Source organism: Protomyctophum bolini (assembly GCF_963924005.1).
Source record: "Protomyctophum bolini genome assembly, chromosome: 22".
Lineage (NCBI taxonomy): Eukaryota > Metazoa > Chordata > Actinopteri > Myctophiformes > Myctophidae > Protomyctophum > Protomyctophum bolini.
This window is the reverse complement of record NC_137883.1, coordinates 13,242,831-13,260,290: the sequence shown is the minus strand read 5'-3', so window position 1 is coordinate 13,260,290 and position 17,460 is coordinate 13,242,831. Positions and strand designations below refer to the sequence as shown.

At 43.6% G+C, this 17,460-nt stretch overlaps 2 protein-coding genes across 6 annotated transcripts in view; one reads left to right on the top strand and one right to left on the bottom strand.

Moving 5' to 3' along the window:
- Positions 1 to 4,989: 4,989 nt before the first annotated feature.
- The window catches only part of tjp2a (tight junction protein 2a (zona occludens 2)), a 51,760-nt gene continuing 39,289 nt past the window's right edge, over positions 4,990 to 17,460 (bottom strand). For all 4 annotated transcript variants that reach the window (XM_080756090.1, XM_080756089.1, XM_080756087.1 and 1 more), the window contains 11 exons: positions 16,961 to 17,142; positions 15,328 to 15,423; positions 14,809 to 14,888; positions 13,621 to 13,831; positions 13,355 to 13,455; positions 12,647 to 12,886; positions 11,897 to 12,001; positions 8,101 to 8,334; positions 6,461 to 6,538; positions 6,115 to 6,200; positions 4,990 to 5,520 (listed from right to left, as the gene is read on the bottom strand). In XM_080756090.1, coding sequence (XP_080612216.1) covers positions 5,346 to 5,520; positions 6,115 to 6,200; positions 6,461 to 6,538; positions 8,101 to 8,334; positions 11,897 to 12,001; positions 12,647 to 12,886; positions 13,355 to 13,455; positions 13,621 to 13,831; positions 14,809 to 14,888; positions 15,328 to 15,423; positions 16,961 to 17,142 — 1,588 coding nt within the window. In that variant the 3' untranslated portion in view covers positions 4,990 to 5,345. The remainder of the gene's footprint in view (positions 5,521 to 6,114; positions 6,201 to 6,460; positions 6,539 to 8,100; positions 8,335 to 11,896; positions 12,002 to 12,646; positions 12,887 to 13,354; positions 13,456 to 13,620; positions 13,832 to 14,808; positions 14,889 to 15,327; positions 15,424 to 16,960; positions 17,143 to 17,460) is intronic.
- On the top strand, positions 9,016 to 11,328 carry LOC308310046 (calcium homeostasis modulator protein 6-like). 2 transcript variants are annotated; one of them, XM_080756091.1, is made up of 2 exons: positions 9,016 to 9,608; positions 10,243 to 11,328. In XM_080756091.1, the coding sequence occupies exons 1-2, from the start codon at positions 9,060 to 9,062 to the stop codon at positions 10,642 to 10,644; spliced, it is 951 nt and encodes a 316-aa protein (XP_080612217.1). In that variant the 5' UTR covers positions 9,016 to 9,059; the 3' UTR covers positions 10,645 to 11,328. The 2 variants fall into 2 exon arrangements, with proteins under 2 accessions (XP_080612217.1, XP_080612218.1); XM_080756092.1 differs by having other exon boundaries at positions 10,212 to 10,629.

Here is a 17,460-nt window from a genome sequence, read left to right as displayed (position 1 = left end):
CCTATATTAAATATTTATAGGATCAATATAAGTAAATTAATATATGATAACCCTTCCACAGGAGTAGCTTTTTCATATGTATCAGTTCACACATTATTTTCACCTACAGTATACCTGTATACATGAGGTGAATAGGTAAAAACGTAATTCATAGTTATCACCATGAAACTTCCCCAGTTACTTACATGAAGACAATGATTTATTGTATTACAGTATTAAAGTTTTCCAAAATTGTACATTTAAATGTGCAAATGAGGCATTATATAGGAAAATATAAACAAGCCGGTTCAACCCTGGTGGAAAAGGGGCCAATGTGAACATAAATTGGCCTCAGTACGTATTTCATTAGCTGGTGGTGTTAGGTGTCCTCCCATCAAATCTCAAGAGAGGTTTTGCAAAGTGCTGATTTTGGTTCACTCAACGTCCCATTATATGTTTTAATTTATGCATTTCACCACCCAGCCCCCGATTCCCTGGCAACCGTTGCAAGTGAAGATATTCAGTGGTGGAAAAAGTACTCATAATCTTTACTTAAGTAAAAGTATCAATACTGCAATAGCACGGTGGCGTGTTCCCTCCTCCATGTCATCAGTGCCCATACCCTAGGTGGGGTTTACAAAAGGGCCTTTCTGTGTGGAGTTTGCATGTTCTCCCCGTGTCCTCTAGATTAGGTACCCTCACAAAAAACATGCAGTAATCCTGGTCTCTAAACTGCCTCCCCCTGGCCAGCTGGGGCGGAGGGGAAAGGAACTGGTTGGAATAACGTGTTCCTTCCTTCCACACGCTACGTGGACTCCTCATGCATTGAAGGAAGCATGAGGTCAGTCCGTTGCTCTCCCCAGGTTGGCAGAGGGAGTGCAGAGCCCAGGATCACATTAGATAATTGACACTGGGTGAAAGTGGGTTACAAAATCGTGGGATAAACAAAGAGTAAAAAAAAATATATATATTACATAAAGTTAAATACTCATTATGCTGAATGTCCCATGTTTTTAAAATGTATAAAAATCGTTTGAAAATAGCAGATTGCGTTCTGAGGTTGTAGATCTGCTATTTTCAAATAGCCAAAATATATAGTGCTTTAATAAGTGGTTAATGTATGTTTAGTAATAATAAAATTGGAAATTGCGGAAATTGCAAATTGCGGAAATTGAAAATTGTGGAAATTGCGGAAATTGGAAATTGTGGAAATTGAAAATTGCGGAAATTGAAAAATTGCGGAAATTGGAAATTGCGGAAATTGCGGAAATTGGGGAAAGCGGAAATTGCGGAAATTCTACTTAAGTAAATGTACTTACACCACTGAAGATATTCCATCATGCGCCTGTGGAACTAAACTTCAGAGGCTGTTTGAGAATGACCGACCAACTCATGTCAGCATCCAGGGTTTTTCAGCCACGGGTTGAGTTTGAGACCTTTCAGTGTTATCACACTCACAAGCACCAGGCATTGACGTGATTTGGTTTTAGAATATAATCTTAATAATCAACCTCATGTAAAATTGTAACTGTAAAAAAAATGAAAATTGTTTTTTTTTATTTGAATTTGTTTCAGAGGGACAAGCACTCCCAACAGTCACAAGAATTGCTGCAAGTCAGGGAGATTACACACATCACATACCGTACTAAATACATTTGGAATAAAGCAACTGACATGATTGTCTTGTACCATAATATTTCCCAATTCTACCTTGTACAAAAGAAGAAAAAATAAAGACATGACAGAACGTACCGTGTACACAACATACAAATATATATGCAATACAAATGTGATTGTCTCCTGTTGTGAGCAGCTAATAAAGAGAGGTACAAATACAAAATACTAGAGACACCTTAATGACTTGAACCTGTTCCACAATCCATCCCTCCTCTGTGACGTCTCTTCTCCGTCATGAAACAGCTTTTATTGCCTTACAATATACAAAATATCAACCCTTATATGGATTCAAATTGATCAATTAACAGGAGGATTTTACTGTGTGTAGGATCATGGCGCTTTAAGCAAGATTTCATCTTGCTTAATTTGATGGCCTACTTCGGCATGCTACTGTGTTACACAAAGTTTTACATTTTTAATCCTGAAAGAAGAAAAGTAACAGTTTTGGCCAAACGAGGTTTCTCCCTGACAACTATTTACTGTATGTGATCAAACCTTTTCAAGTACATTGAGTACAGTGCCTCACATTTAAAGCTACACTCCTGGACTTTTTGGTCAAGGTATTTTTTTAACACAGATGGCGCACTAGATTGTACACTAGGGGCTCAATTTTCATCACCGCTAAACCCCTTATCCCTAAACTACTTTGCCTTTTTTTTTTTACTATTTTGCAAAACATTTTTGAATAGTTAAAATAGCCAGTCTACAAGCACACAACGTGTCAATGTAGATTGGCTAGTTGAACTATTCAAAAATGTTTTTCAAAATAGTAAAAAAGGCAAAGAAGTTTAGGGATAAGCGCTTTAGCTGTGATGAAAATAGAGCCCTAGATGCGCCACCATCTATGCTGAAGTTCAGACATCGTTCCAATGACATCTGTGTGTCAGGACTTGGGAGACAACAGACATGAAACATAGTGCATTGAATGTTATATAATATACAGTATATTGTTGCTATCGGGCAAAAACTACTAATCTCCATATTTTAACTTTTTGTGTGTAAATTAACGCCCCACTTGATCATAATACAGCGACACAAAAGCATAAAAGTAGCGATCTACAAGCTCGAAATGTGGAGCTTGTCGATCTTGTACTTTTGCCATTTTTTAATTTGAATCCTGAACATAAGTAACAGTGCTGTCCAGGACGCATGCCGTTTCTCTCTCAAAGTCATCAAAGCAAAAAAGGCACATTAGAAAGTGTGCTGCTTGCCTCGTGACACGGCCAGCAATCGGTGTTGCTGATTTTATTCCCAAGATAAAATCAGTTGTTGGCAGTAGGGCTGTCACAATTATGACAATCGTCTAATCGCAATTATTTGAGATAATAAAAATCAAAAATAGCAGAAATAGCACATCTATAAGCTTACAACACGTGTTTAGATCAACTATTTCCGCTATTTTGTCATTTTTGGAAAGAAAAATGTGTGATCACGAAGCCTAAAGGCAAAAAAATTGCAACGTTCCAATGTTCAATGCAAAAAACGAATCGTTAATCGCAATTATGTGACACAATTAATCGTCAACTAAAAATTGTAATGGTGACAGCCCTACCTGGTAGGCGACATCATCATGCGAAGGGAGTATAAATTCAGATTTACGGACATCCAGAAGCAATGCTCAGCGGGCTGGGCGATATGGACAAAAGAAAATGTCACCATCATTTGACCAAATACCTTGATATCTATATTGTGACGGATAATTCTTTATTGTGACCATATAAATATACATTTTTCTAAATAGCTAAAAAGCATTAATCGAGTATAAAATAGGGCTTAAATTATTAAACCCAAGAAAAGACAACACATTTGCCATTTCACAATATTCAAAACCCGAGATATCTTGTAACGTACAATGACATGGATATAATATGGATATAATGCCCAGCCCTGGGCTCAGGCATATACATGAACAATAATAAAACAGTTGATTTTGCATGAATGTGATTACGGCACAGAAAGGAAGGACACTAATGTAAAGAAGTACATGTACAGTTGTGTGCCATTGTTTACAGTGTGATCCAACGTGGCAGAGTCAGTGCAATGTGTTGGATGCACAGGTCATAGAATCATTTTATCTAGGACGGACGGTAGGTGCACACAGAAGCGCTGCAAAGCCTGTGTCAAATCTGACAATATGTCAGAATAAAAGTCCACCCAAAGTGTATGAATAAAAAATGTCCCGGTGTGAACAGTTGGACATGGTTGAAGAATATGTCCACCGATTCGCTTCACAACTTTCACTTTGCAGCACTTCCGCCTCCAACTGGGTGAACCCACCGCGAACCGTTCCAAGTAGAAAAATCATAAAAATTAACTAGCGGATTTTACTGTGAACAGTTAAAAGCACAAGGATGTTTTAAAAGAGTGAGAGCAGGGAAGTCTCAGAAGTAAAACTTCAAAAGAAATAAAAACGAGATGATTGAAACGGTGCTATATTTGTCATTGGGCCCACAATGGACACAGCATTGCTATAAGTGTAATGGAAAGCCCTGCGAGCGAGTTTGTATCCTAATAATGTAACAAAAGCCCGATATGAGGAATATATACACCATGAAATATCAAACATACTGTATCAAAAAGGAATTGCAGACACTTACACTCTCTGCCATTAAGGACGGGTATATACGAAAAGTTTAAGAAAACTACTTTACAGTCTTGTGATGTTTTTCCAAAACATTTGGAACAACACACACAGGCAGACACACACACACACGCACACACACACACACACACACACACCTTGTGAACAGGAATAAAAGACGTGTTATCTAATGTGCTTCGCATGTGAAGTAATCCCTTTTTAGTAATCCGATTTTTTTTTCTTTTAGATTTAGGAGATGGGAGTATGGAACACAACAGACATTTGACAGTTAATGCCCCCATACTCCACTTTTAGCTGATAACCTACTCACCTTTTAGGTGAAAGGGTCATCACCTTCAAATGTGACATTTGTTTTAGGTTATCACCTAAAAGTGGAATATGCATGGGCCTTAAACATCAAAGTGAAGACACTGTTTAACTTGGCCACCACGCTGACATAAGCCATAATATCCCTTTGCCTCGACTAGGTGGGAGAATAGGACAGAATGAAGGAGGGGGTTTCAGCCCACTGCATTTTCAGACAGTGGAAGACTGCCAGACAGTGGATCTACAAGCTCAGTGTCTTTGTATTTGTGCTGGCTGTAGTGTAGTGACAGTGGGTCTACAGCTCAGTGTCTTTGTATTTGTGCTGGCTGTAGTGTAGTAGTGACAGTGGCTCTACAGCTCAGTGTATTTGTGCTGGCTGTAGTGTAGTGACAGTGGCTCTACAGCTCAGTGTATTTGTGCTGGCTGTAGTGTAGTAGTGACAGTGGGTCTACAGCTCAGTGTATTTGTATTTGTGCTGGCTGTAGTGTAGTAGTGACAGTGGCTCTACAGCTCAGTGTATTTATGTTTGTGCTGGCTGTAGTGTAGTAGTGACAGTGGCTCTACAGCTCAGTGTCTTTGTATTTGTGCTGGCTGTAGTGTAGTGACAGTGGGTCTACAGCTCAGTGTCCTTGTATTTCTGCTGGCTGTAGTGTAGTAGTGACAGTGGGTCTACAGCTCAGTGTCCTTGTATTTCTGCTGGCTGTAGTGTAGTAGTGACAGTGGCTCTACAGCTCAGTGTCTTTGTATTTGTGCTGGCTGTAGTGTAGTAGTGACAGTGGCTCTACAGCTCAGTGTCCTTGTATTTCTGCTGGCTGTAGTAGCCTCTCTTCGTCTGGTCAGCCAGCTGCCTGCGGTACTCATCCTCGTCGTCGTTATCATCGCGGGCGTAGCCCCTGCTCTCCCCGTACGGTGGCCTGGATGGCGCCACCTGGGGCTCGGGGGCGTTGGAGCTGGAGCTAAAAGACAGCAGGCAGTGGTGGAAAAGGGACCCAAATGTTTTACTTAAGTAAAGACGTGTGGGGACAAGATTTAGCGGACATTTGACCTGAAAGGCCCAATGAAAGGGGAATCCCTTTCATTGTCAATGGCACATCTTGAGACGTGTGGAGACAAAGGCCGTTTATAGAAGGGACTAGCGCCCCTTAAAAATAAATGCCTCATTGGCAGCTGCAGTTCGTTGGAGCCATGTGTGTGCAAAAGGGGGTGGAAGTGCACAGGAAGAGTGCTGAAGGCACGCTGTGTCGCTGCCCTAGTGATGTCACTCATGCGACTCCTCCATGTCTCTCGCTGCCACTCAAGTGACTACTGGCCAATCACAGCGCATCTTTTCTGGGACTTACGTGAGCTGACACTCATGCTTCCGCTATGCTTCACAAGGAATCTCAGTAAAATGTTGCCCCCTCTCCAGAACACACGCCCCAGAGACGGATATACCTTAATATGTTATATATATGTTATTATATACCTTAATATGTCTATTACCCTATTGGCTGTGGGCAGTATAGGGTGGGCTTACCCTATTGGCTGTGGGCGGTTGAGCTTGGGCTTACCCTATTGGCTGTGGGCGGTTGAGGTTGGACTTTGGCAGTTTAATTGGAACAGCGTAGATGTCAGGGTGCTTCTGAGCTATCTCCAGCTGTACACAGAGAGAGGAAAGGAACGAGACATGTTTAATCCCACTGTATGACTTTGGGGAGCATGTAGTTGTATGCAGTAGTATTGCGGTAGTAATAGTAGTATCATAAAGACATGATAAAACAAATAAATTATGCTAAATTGGGCTGTCACGATTACAAATTTAAGTTGACAATTAATTGCCACACAAATAATTGCGATTAACGATTTAATTCTTATTGCATCGAACATTTTTTTAAAAGTACTATTTTGAGTACCAACCCGAGCATTCTCTGCCTCTTGTAGCTCCAACATCCTCTGGGCTCTGGCCAGATGGTCCATCTGCTCGAAGGCTTTCACCTTACAAGTAAAACACTTCAAAGTTAATTAACCATACATATTTAGCTTATTAATACAAACATATGGTGCCGTTCACACTAAAGCCATACACAAATGTCGTTAAAATAACTAGACAAATGATTGGGTTTTAAATAATGAAACAAAAAAACAATGTACGATTAAACAAAAACACGGCATCGTGATGGATGACCACATGGAATCATAATGGTGGGGGGAACAAAATTACAATCACAATGTATGTACATCAATATGTACTCCATTACCTGTCCACCATGCTTCTATTTTGTTATAGTAAAGCAAGCAAGTGAAAAAAAAGAAGAATGTTAAAATAAAAAATATTTATCAACAAGGGGAGGGAAGTCAGATGAAAGCTCTTTTCCTGAATGCATTATGGGCAGAGTAGAAATGAGTTCCCACACATCTTTACGTAGTAATATTGAAGCCAATTTCCAGGTTTATATAACAATAATTCAGAGCAATAATGAGTCTCTTACTCCTGGAATATAATTCCATTCCAAATATCAGGCCAAATCTTTGCTACAGCACCTATCCTAGGGCATAGGATCACACTGCAGCATGTTGTGAGCTTGTAGATCTGTTTTTGGAACGTCTACTAGTACACATTAGGCTGCAATCACCCAGCCCGTTCGACAAAAAACTATGTATGTTACATATTTCGTGTAATGTCAAAATCCAAATTCCAGGACTGGAAAATGTTTCTTGTAATTTAAAAAAAAAAGATCCAGGAATTTCATGACCGTGGGAACCCAGAAGGAAGCATGAACATATTTATCTACAGTATTTCTAACTCCAAGTGTGTTCAAATGTAAACAACGGGACCCTTATTGGTCCATTTGGTTACATTTGAACACTCTCAGAGTTCAATTGCGTATGACCAACTATACTAAGAGAAATATTAATACATCAAACGCGCTTTTCTAGGAACTCCCGAGGTGCTCAAAACTATTATGAAAGAAGAAAAAAACGAACAATATATAATAAGACCGTCCAAAACAGTAATACGAAAGCAATGAACACGGGATTAGAGAATTGTGGAGCAATTGTTGGCTGTCCAATTTGTTTTTGCTACAAGGGAGATAAAAAGTATCTCCCTTGTAGCCACAGTAGTTGGCTCCAGATGCCACAGTTTGAATGTTCAGCAACTACAGACTATAGACAAATATTTTCATGGAAGATTTTTGAATCGTGTGAGAATCATGATCTCAATTCTTGTGGAGGACAATGGAGATTCACATTTGTGCAAGAATCGTGCAGCATTGGTTTCTAGGGGGTAATCATTCAGTGGTTCCCAACCTTTTTTCCTTGGAGGTCCCACAAATCTAACAAAACCTTAGATCCCCCTGCACGTGGGCGCATGTACTGTATTATAGGCACATAAAAACACCTCTTAAGACCTATATACTTGTCATACGACTAATAGCGATAGTGGTTCTCAAACCTTTTTATTTCACGGACCCCCAGTTTGGTATGCAGAATCTATTTGTGTCTGACCGGGGAGCGCCAGAGAAGGCAATAAGAAACAAGTGCTTCATAATAATAACCTTGCCCATGAAGGAGCGGTTTGCCGGGTCGTCCTCCTCCTTGGCCACCGGGGGGCCCTGGTGCTCCTCTACGGACTGGCTGTGGGTGCGGGAGGTGAACGAGGGCTTGCTGGCCACGGGGGGCGGAGGAGGCCGGCCCCCGCCGCCGCCGGTGGTGGTGTCACTGCTGATGGTGCTGCTGGAGGGAGAGTCGTAGCCTCGGGACGAGTCGTTGCGAGTTTGAACCCCCCGAACCTGTCAGATGAACGGGACGATTTAATGCCGTCATGTTATCCAGACAAGTCACCTGCATACAGTGGGCCTGATTTCAATGTTCGCCCTCAAGCCCTGCACCTCATTGACTTACGTCAGCTGGTAAGTGCTTGAGGGTGAGAGCCTGCAAGGGCTCCAAATGGTATGGAATTCATGGGACAGCACATTAGGCACAACTCCTTGCAACAAAACAGTTTTAAGGAAATGTCACACCAATGCAACTCCTTGCAACTGCCATTGGGGATAATGGTTTCATTTCATGCAACTACTCGCAAAAGTTTGGTTCCAAGGAGTTGCATTTTTACTATATATATACTGTATATATAAATATATATATATTCTATTGCGACTCCCTTTGAGAACAGTGAGAAAGCACTATACCCGTTGGCTTGCCCATTTTAAATGGAAACATTACAACCTGACCGATGTGCAAGTTTAGCTGATGTATTATTATTAAATTAATAATAATAGTTTCTTTTTTGGCAAAAGCAGATACCATATTTAATGTCTCTCACTCACACACACTCACACACACACACACACACACACACACACACACACACACACACACACCCCCTCCTTCTCAATCCCCACCCTTGCTTATCAGTCAAGTTGCAGTGTCACTAGCCTCAGAAACCCAGACGATTAACAGTGTCACAGACACAAGTTGCAACCGCCGCGCAGCACACGGCACATCATGAACACACATGGATCATTTCAGAGCCGTGGTGAGAACTCTAAACAAGAAGGCCAACGTGGGCCTGGTGACGGCTTTGGTGGCGCTGTCGACCGCGGGCGGCGAGCAGGTCTTCTCCCTGGTGCTGTTCAGCTGTCCCTGCAACGACGGGAACCGCCTGTACGGCGCCGTGTCTTTCTTTGTGCCCGCGCTTGTGCTGCTAGTGCTCGGCTACATCTTGAACAGGGACACGTGGAAACTCGTCACGGGACTGGCTCTTCGCAAAACGAGCCTAAAAGACACACTTAACACCGTCGCCATGTACCTGATCGTTAGCAACACGGCGTGGATCGCGCCTCTGTGTTGGATCGCCGTGGCGCTACTCGGCGGCAATTACTACGTGTGCGCTCTCGCCGGTGAGAATGTGCCGCGGCACTATCAAGACCACCTTCTTTGTGGCAATATGTCGCGGTCAAGGTGCCAGGAGGAGCGCTACAAGTTTCCCTGCCGTGGAAAAAGCACGGCCGTGCCGCAGGCGGAGATAGACGACATACTCGCGACTCTTCGCGCCGAATCGCAGGTGAGAAAGAACTTGTGGAGGTTGCTCCATCATCTTATGCCAGTGGTTTTCAACCCTTTTCATCCTACTGAGCAATAGTCGTCTATTTAATAGACGACTATACTACATTTTTTGACCATTTTTCGTCTAATTCTCCATTAGACAAAAAAATGTCTAAAAATATAAGTTTTTTAGCGGTCCAAGCTTAGCCTAGAGACGATGCTGATTAGCAAACTATTTTAGCCCATTTTTAGACGTCCATTTAGATGGATTAGTGGGTATCAAGGTCCATTATTTGTTATTCTGCATTTGAGCCACGGAGCACCATTTGATGATCTTTACAGTAGCCTCTGCAATTATTTAACTCTGGAGAGCGTAAAATTAACCCAAATTAATCTGTAAGGGTCCATTTGGTTCATTTTACACTCTCAAGAGTTAAAGGTCTATGAGGGTCCATTTGAAAACTTGTGAAATGGGACATTCTGCCTAATGGGTATTCTACTTTTGATACTTTAAGTACATTTTTATACCAATACTTTTACTGAAGTAAATATTTATTGATTTGACTTGTAACGGAGTACAACATTGCCGTATTGATACTTTTACTAAAGTAAAAAATGTGAGTACTTTTTTCCCACCACTGGCCGATTACCAGATCCTGGGCTGGCTGTACATCGCCATCATCATACTGTTCCACCTGCTGATGACGTGCGCGGCGCGGTGCCGCTCGCGGATCAGCGACCAGCAGCTCCGGTTCCGGCGGCTCTATGCCGAGCAGGAGAGCGGCCTGCTGGAGCGCTACGCCGCCGAGCACGCCAAGAAGCTGGCCAAACGCAACCTGGACAGTTTCTTCTTCGTGCAGACGCCGGAACCCACCTTCGCCACCCCGTCCAGCCGTGACTGGGAGGAGATCTCCGGATTCAACCACTTCGACTACGAGCTAGCGATGCCGCTAAGCGCTACCGTCGTCGACGGCGACCAGGACTACTACAGCGTCATACACCAATATGTGGAGAGAGGCTCCGCGGGTACAGCTACTTCGGAATCGGCACTTTAAAGTCGGGACTGTCGGTCCATTTTATTAGTTTCAGTCTGAAACGGAAGCCTGTACGTTTCTGAACCAAACAGAGCGTTGCATCCCTTCAAGGCTATGGGACGTTAGAGCTGCGCTAGATGGTATCAGGTACCGTCGCCCATAATCCATCTCGTCCTCGTTTTTTGGGGACATGGGTGCAGTCTGTTTGTTTACAAGTTTCAAATTGTCTTTTTAGGGACTTTTTATATAAAAATACACAAAAATTGAAATTTTCCCATTTAAGCAAACAGATGTTTGGAATGGGACACAATTTTCATCAAGGGCGAGTGAAATTGGACAAAATTGGAACTGGAACATGAAAAAATATCAAAAAACCCTCCGGATTTTGCTTTCTAGCTGTTGCAGTCTGGCTGATATCAGCACTAACCCAGTCCAAGTGGCCCAATTTTAAACCATGTCAATCTGAAGTCCCAAATTACGGGTGAAAATTGTCAAAGGTTTGTGAGCTTGTAAATCTGGTTGTATTTATAAGTACTTGTTTGTTTGCCATTTCTTTATACATTTTATATACAATACATGCATAGCAGACGAGAACTTTACAACAGCTCCAGTTTCCTGACCCATAAAAGCCACAGGGATTAGAATTGTCAAAGAAAAAAGCAAAAGAAGAAATAATGTCTGTGAGATAAATATTTTAAAGTCACATTTAAGTCAGCAGTCTCTTTGAATGGTGAATTTAAGGCAGTGGTTTTCAACCCTTTTCATACATGCATTATTTATTCGACATTTGAGCCTGCCACGTACCACCATTTGATGACATTTCAGACCCAATACTTTGAAAATTGTGTTGTCGGATAATATTCTTTCCACAATTCCATGCTGTATTATTGATGTGGTACCATTAGGAGAGATGACGGGCAACATTTGATCAATATAACAATTATTCTACATTCTCAAATTGTGTAGATGGGTTTAACAATAATGTAACTCTTGAGAGCGTAAAATGAAACCAAATGGACCCGTCAGTTTGGTTTCATTTTACACTCTCACAAGAGTTAAAGATCTATATGGTCCATTTGGTTACCCAATACCCACTCTCCATCATTTAGCTGAGGACCACCTGGACCACTGGTTGAAAACCACTGATTTGGAGAATTGTGACGGCCCTATGTGGCAGTGTTAATGTTAGTGGTGGGGGTAAGATGGTGGGCGTTGATGGGTGAAGGATGGAGACAGGACAGGACGGGGGGGGGGGGGGGGGCTGGGGTCTCACCTTTGGGGGTTCAGGGATGAAGGACGGGGGAGGGCTGGGGTCTCTGGTGAGCCCCTCTCTGCTCCCTGACCTCCTCATACGAGCCCGCGGAGCAGGGTGGGCTTTCTACACATGAGGGGTGGGTGATGGGGGGGGGGGGGGTTGGTAAACACATGAATGATAAGTTATGTAACTTCATAACAAGTAACACTGAATACTTTCAGCTCGATACCCCCCAAAAAAAGAACAAAGTCGGTGCCTTCTAGATACCCAAACGACGTACACTAAAATAGAAAAGTAAAAATAATAATAATAATAATCTCCAAGCTCAGAACCCGTCGCATCGCCACACATTGTGAGCGTGTAGAGCTGATATTTTCTGAGAAAATATAGTTTAAAAAATAATAATCTTGGAAATAACTACAATTATTATTATTTTATTATGTTTTTGTTAGGAAATGTAATAAAAACCCTGATATTTAATCACACCCCATGAAAACGGGCCCACGGCGCCACGGCCAAAACATTACTTGGGAATCAGGTCCCTGTTGGTTGGGAGAAAAACGGCAACACACGATGGAAATGATCGACGTGATGCAATGATGAGATGGTCGTGAGAAAAAGGTGTTATTTTTTTGCAGTGCCTAATTGCCCCAAGACTGGCCGCGTGTCTGTCTGTCTGTTTGGAGTACCAACAGCTGCAATGCCACTGGCATCCAGCCAGGGGCCTGCACCGCTCAGTTCACACAGGTGCGATATCTTTCTTTTTACCTCGTCCGGGAGCACGGGCTCTGACGAGCGGCTGATGGCCGACACGGCGGGGTGGTGGTGGTGGCGGGGCTCCTCGTCCATTGGCTCGTCCAGCTCGTTGTCAGTGTAGGCTCCGCCCTCGTCCGCGGTGTCCTCGTAGTCGCTGGTCATCCGGCTGTCCACGCTCAGGTAGTCGCTCATGGCCGACAGGTAGGACATGCGGTCATCTTGGATGTCCAGGTCCTCCTCGGTACCGTCCAACTGGGAGAGATAATTACACATCATCATCAGTCAATGTCTGTCTGAATGTCTGTCAGAAACACCGCCGTATCTCCTCACCTGCACCAATCGCTCCCACTTTTCACACAGGCATTGACCACAATAATATGGAGGTCTTAACGGGGCAATATCTCACAACGGGTAAGGGCTAATTTAAGTAATTGAGATCAACAATTTGTTTTTGTTTTTTGCATTGAACAATGGAACATTACAATTATTATTTCCGTTTGCCACTTTAGGCTTCGTAATCCCAAATTGCACATAATAATTATGACACTGACACATTTTCTTTGTATATACAAAATAGCGCACAATAGTTGACCACTTAACCTCATTTAGACCTAAGGCCGACTTTTAAAACGCCTTCTAATACCTATGTATTCAGAAAATCATTAAAAAAATGATTCAAAAGATTAAAGAAAATTCTAAAATGACATCATCTAAACGTACCTTGCCCTCACACACCCAGACAGCTCTCTCCTGCTGTTCTCGAATGGAGTCCTTAATGCTGCCATACCACGCATCGTTGGCCGAGTTCAAGTCGACGGCCGCTAGAAGCACATCAAGAAAATTGCATTAACCACGTGAATTCTATCCGCGCCATAAAAGGTGCAAATAGTAGATCCATTAGCTCACAATGACTCGACAGCAGGTCATGTTGCGACATTATGAGCTCGTAGATCGGCTATTTTTTATCATTTTTGTGTTAAACCCACAGGTGAAAAGGTGCGAGCAGGTCTTCTTCAGCTTGAGGGCCTGCTCGTAGAGCTTGCGCGCGCTGCGGTTGGAGCCGGGCACCAGGCGGCTCCTCATGGCCTTCACGCCCTGCTTGCTGTCGGGGTTGAGGAACACCACGATGGGATACCACTGGGTGTAGTTCAGGGTGTCCACCGCCTTGGGCGTCACGTCCAGCAGGGCATGGAGGTCCTGTGGAGAGTCAGGGCAATGTATGCATTAGCCTGGAAACCAGACCAATCTGCCGCAGGAAAAGAAGACATTTCCCTGGCCAGATTGGGGTCTGGCACTGATCAGTTTGAATTGCAATTCGTTCACCCCAGAGTTGTGGGTGAACAATCAGAGCCCACTGTTGAAAGTGAGACACTGTGGTGTTGGAATCTGTTTGTAACCGCCCCTTGGAAATACATTTTCCACACCGAAGTATTAATACTTAGATCGTTGAACAAATGGGATCAGGCTGATTTCGTCTGCAATAGACCAGACTCTCTAGACCAGAAATCACACAGGCTTGGGCAGGCTACACGCTTATTACACCGATCAGCCTCTCTTACGCTTCTTCAACCTCATGCCATCTGGACAAAGATACAGAACCTTGGGGTGGAAAAAAAGGTCCTCTTTGGGGTGAGTTTTGTCCCCTCAGCCATCGCGGCATTAAACCAACTGCCCTGTGTATTGTCTTGGTAATATGTTTTCTGTGCTATTTTGTTGGTGTTGAACTAACAGACCTGGGAAGACAAATATCTGCGACCTATCTATCTTCTCGTGACCTGGGCGAGGTCGCTTCTTGCACTCAGGCGTCTTACTGGTAATGACACCGATAATGATGTGCAGGTGAGGGGCTGGGGCGGCGCCACCAGGTTTGAAGTGGTTAAATCATCCCCAAATAAACGCAGGAATCGAACCATAGTCGCAGCCACTCGTCAAACGTCATACGGTAATTTAGGAAAAGATGTGCAGGAGGTAACAGAGAAGCCAGTTTATTAAAAATGTTTCAAACTACAGTACTTTACGTACTTGTGTGGCTTTGGTGCCAAGCGACACAAATATAGATCATGAATTGCTGCCTGCACCTACTCTCTCACCATTTTAATTCGTAACTATTCTGCTTTGAGGCAGAGGATGACAAACATGGTGAAGTAGTAAATGCTGCCAGTTGTTTCCAATACCTGTTCAATGATCTGTCGAATGGTGTTCAGCCTCACCACACCAGAGGACTGCTCACTGCCTGCATCCTTGGGCTCAGTTTCTAAAAGAAAAAAAAAACAATAAAAAAGGTATTTACAATGTGCCAACATATCGTCACAAATGCAAGAATCAACATAGTAACAGAACATATCTGCACACAGTACAGGGTTTGTAACAAAGCCTTACATACAGTTCCAGACATGTAGGCAAGACACTAGACCAGTGGTTCTCAACTTGGGAATCGGGGACCCACAAATGACAGACCACATCGCACCAGGTCATGTCTAACAATCAATTATCAGATTGGGGTCCCAGAGATAAAAAATTAAATGCATTTCATTCGTCCTGGAAATGTAAAAGTTTGAGTATCACTGCACTTGACTATTGTACATCACTGTTTTTGAATTTTTCTTTTTAAATCAAAAGTTCTCTGCAAGCTGTTTAGGACCATGTTTATTACACATTTTAGTACAAATGTCACATACAAAGCAAATACTTACTGGCAAGGACAAACTCATTGGGAAGATCGGCGGCCAGTTTTTCACTGACTGCATCAGCGATTGGACCAAATATGACTACAGGCCTCCTGAATCCAGCTAGAACAAATGCAATGACAACACACGACACTGTGAGCTATAGACCAGGACAGAAAAACATGTAATAAAACAACTAAGTAGAGCAGAGAGACTACTGTGTACTTTATTTGTGCCACCACAACCCGTCTGGATCTGGAGGTCTGGGCGGACAGCCACTAGGTGGTGGTAGGGTGCAGTGTCTAATAGTGCTGAATGGCTGTCAGGCCGTAAAAGGAGTGTCACTCAGCCCCATTTCTGTTCTCTGTCTTGGTGCTTCTCAAAGTGTGGTCCAGGGAGTGGTTTCACCACTCAAACAAAAACAAACACATGATGGTCGACAGGAACTTTTTGTCTTAAGTCAAGGTTACTTTCACTTAAAGACCACCCTCTCACCCCGGTTACTTTCCCTTAAAGACCACCCTCTCACCCCGGTTACTTTCCCTTAAAGACCACCCTCTCACCCCGGTTACTTTCACTTAAAGACCACCCTCTCACCCCGGTTACTTTCCCTTTAAGACCACCCTCTCACCCCGGTTACTTTCACTTAAAGACCACCCTCTCACCCCGGTTACTTTCCCTTTAAGACCACCCTCTCACCCCGGTTACGTTCACTTAAAGACCACCCTCTCACCCCGGTTACTTTCCCTTTAAGACCACCCTCTCACCCCGGTTACTTTCCCTTTAAGACCACCCTCTCACCCCGGTTACTTTCACTTAAAGACCACCCTCTCACCCCGGTTACTTTCCCTTAAGACCACCCTCTCACCCCGGTTACTTTCACTTAAAGACCACCCTCTCACCCCGGTTACTTTCACTTAAAGACCACCCTCTCACCCCGGTTACGTTCACTTAAAGACCACCCTCTCACCCCGGTTACTTTCACTTAAAGACCACCCTCTCACCCCGGTTACTTTCACTTAAAGACCACCCTCTCACCCCGGTTACTTTCACTTAAAGACCACCCTCTCACCCCGGTTACGTTCACTTAAAGACCACCCTCTCACCCCGGTTACGTTCACTTAAAGACCACCCTCTCACCCCGGTTACGTTCACTTAAAGACCACCCTCTCACCCCGGTTACGTTCACTTAAAGACCACCCTCTCACCCCGGTTACGTTCACTTAAAGACCACCCTCTCACCCCGGTTACTTTCACTTAAAGACCACCCTCTCACCCCGGTTACTTTCACTTAAAGACCACCCTCTCACCCCGGTTACTTTCACTTAAAGACCACCCTCTCACCCCGGTTACTTTCACTTAAAGACCACCCTCTCACCCCGGTTACTTTCACTTAAAGACCACCCTCTCACCCCGGTTACTTTCACTTAAAGACCACCCTCTCACCCCGGTTACGTTCACTTAAAGACCACCCTCTCACCCCGGTTACGTTCACTTAAAGACCACCCTCTCACCCCGGTTACGTTCACTTAAAGACCACCCTCTCACCCCGGTTACGTTCACTTAAAGACCACCCTCTCACCCCGGTTACGTTCACTTAAAGACCACCCTCTCACCCCGGTTACGTTCACTTAAGACCACCCTCTCATGTTGGGCTCACCCTCTCGTAACACCACCCTCTCGTAGGCAGGGAAGCGCGTGGCAACGGGCGTGGCGGTCAGGTCCTCTCGACTCTTCCGCATGTCCTTCTTCTTCCGCTGGCCTCGGAGCCTCCAGAAGTCTCCTCGGTCGGTGCCAGCCGCTGCTCGCTGGGCGCTCTGGACGTTGGACATCTGCTCTGCCCTGTCGTACGCAACATGGAATGAGTCAAAAGTTTAAATATCAATACTAAAAATGTACTTAAAAGTACCAAAAGTGGAAAGTATTCATTGTGTAGATTGTCCCATTTCAAGTTTTCAAATCTGTATGAACATCTTTTGAAAATATCAGATCTACAAGCTCACAATGTGTCACATCGCAACGCACTGTGAGCTTGTAGATCGGCTATTTTTAAATGGCCGGAATGTACTGTATATACTCTGAAGTGGTGAATGTATGTTTTGTAATAATAATCCAAATCTACAAAGTAACTAAAGTTTTAAAATAAATGTAGTGGATTAA

What these genes read in the sequence shown, in the direction of transcription:
- LOC308310046 (XM_080756091.1), top strand. Translation starts at nt 9,060, where the DNA reads ATGGATCATTTCAGAGCCGTGGTGAGAACTCTAAACAAGAAGGCCAAC. An exon ending in CTCTTCGCGCCGAATCGCAG is followed by an intron (nt 9,609 to 10,242) that starts GTGAGAAAGAAC and finishes GCCGATTACCAG; the next exon opens with ATCCTGGGCTGGCTGTACAT.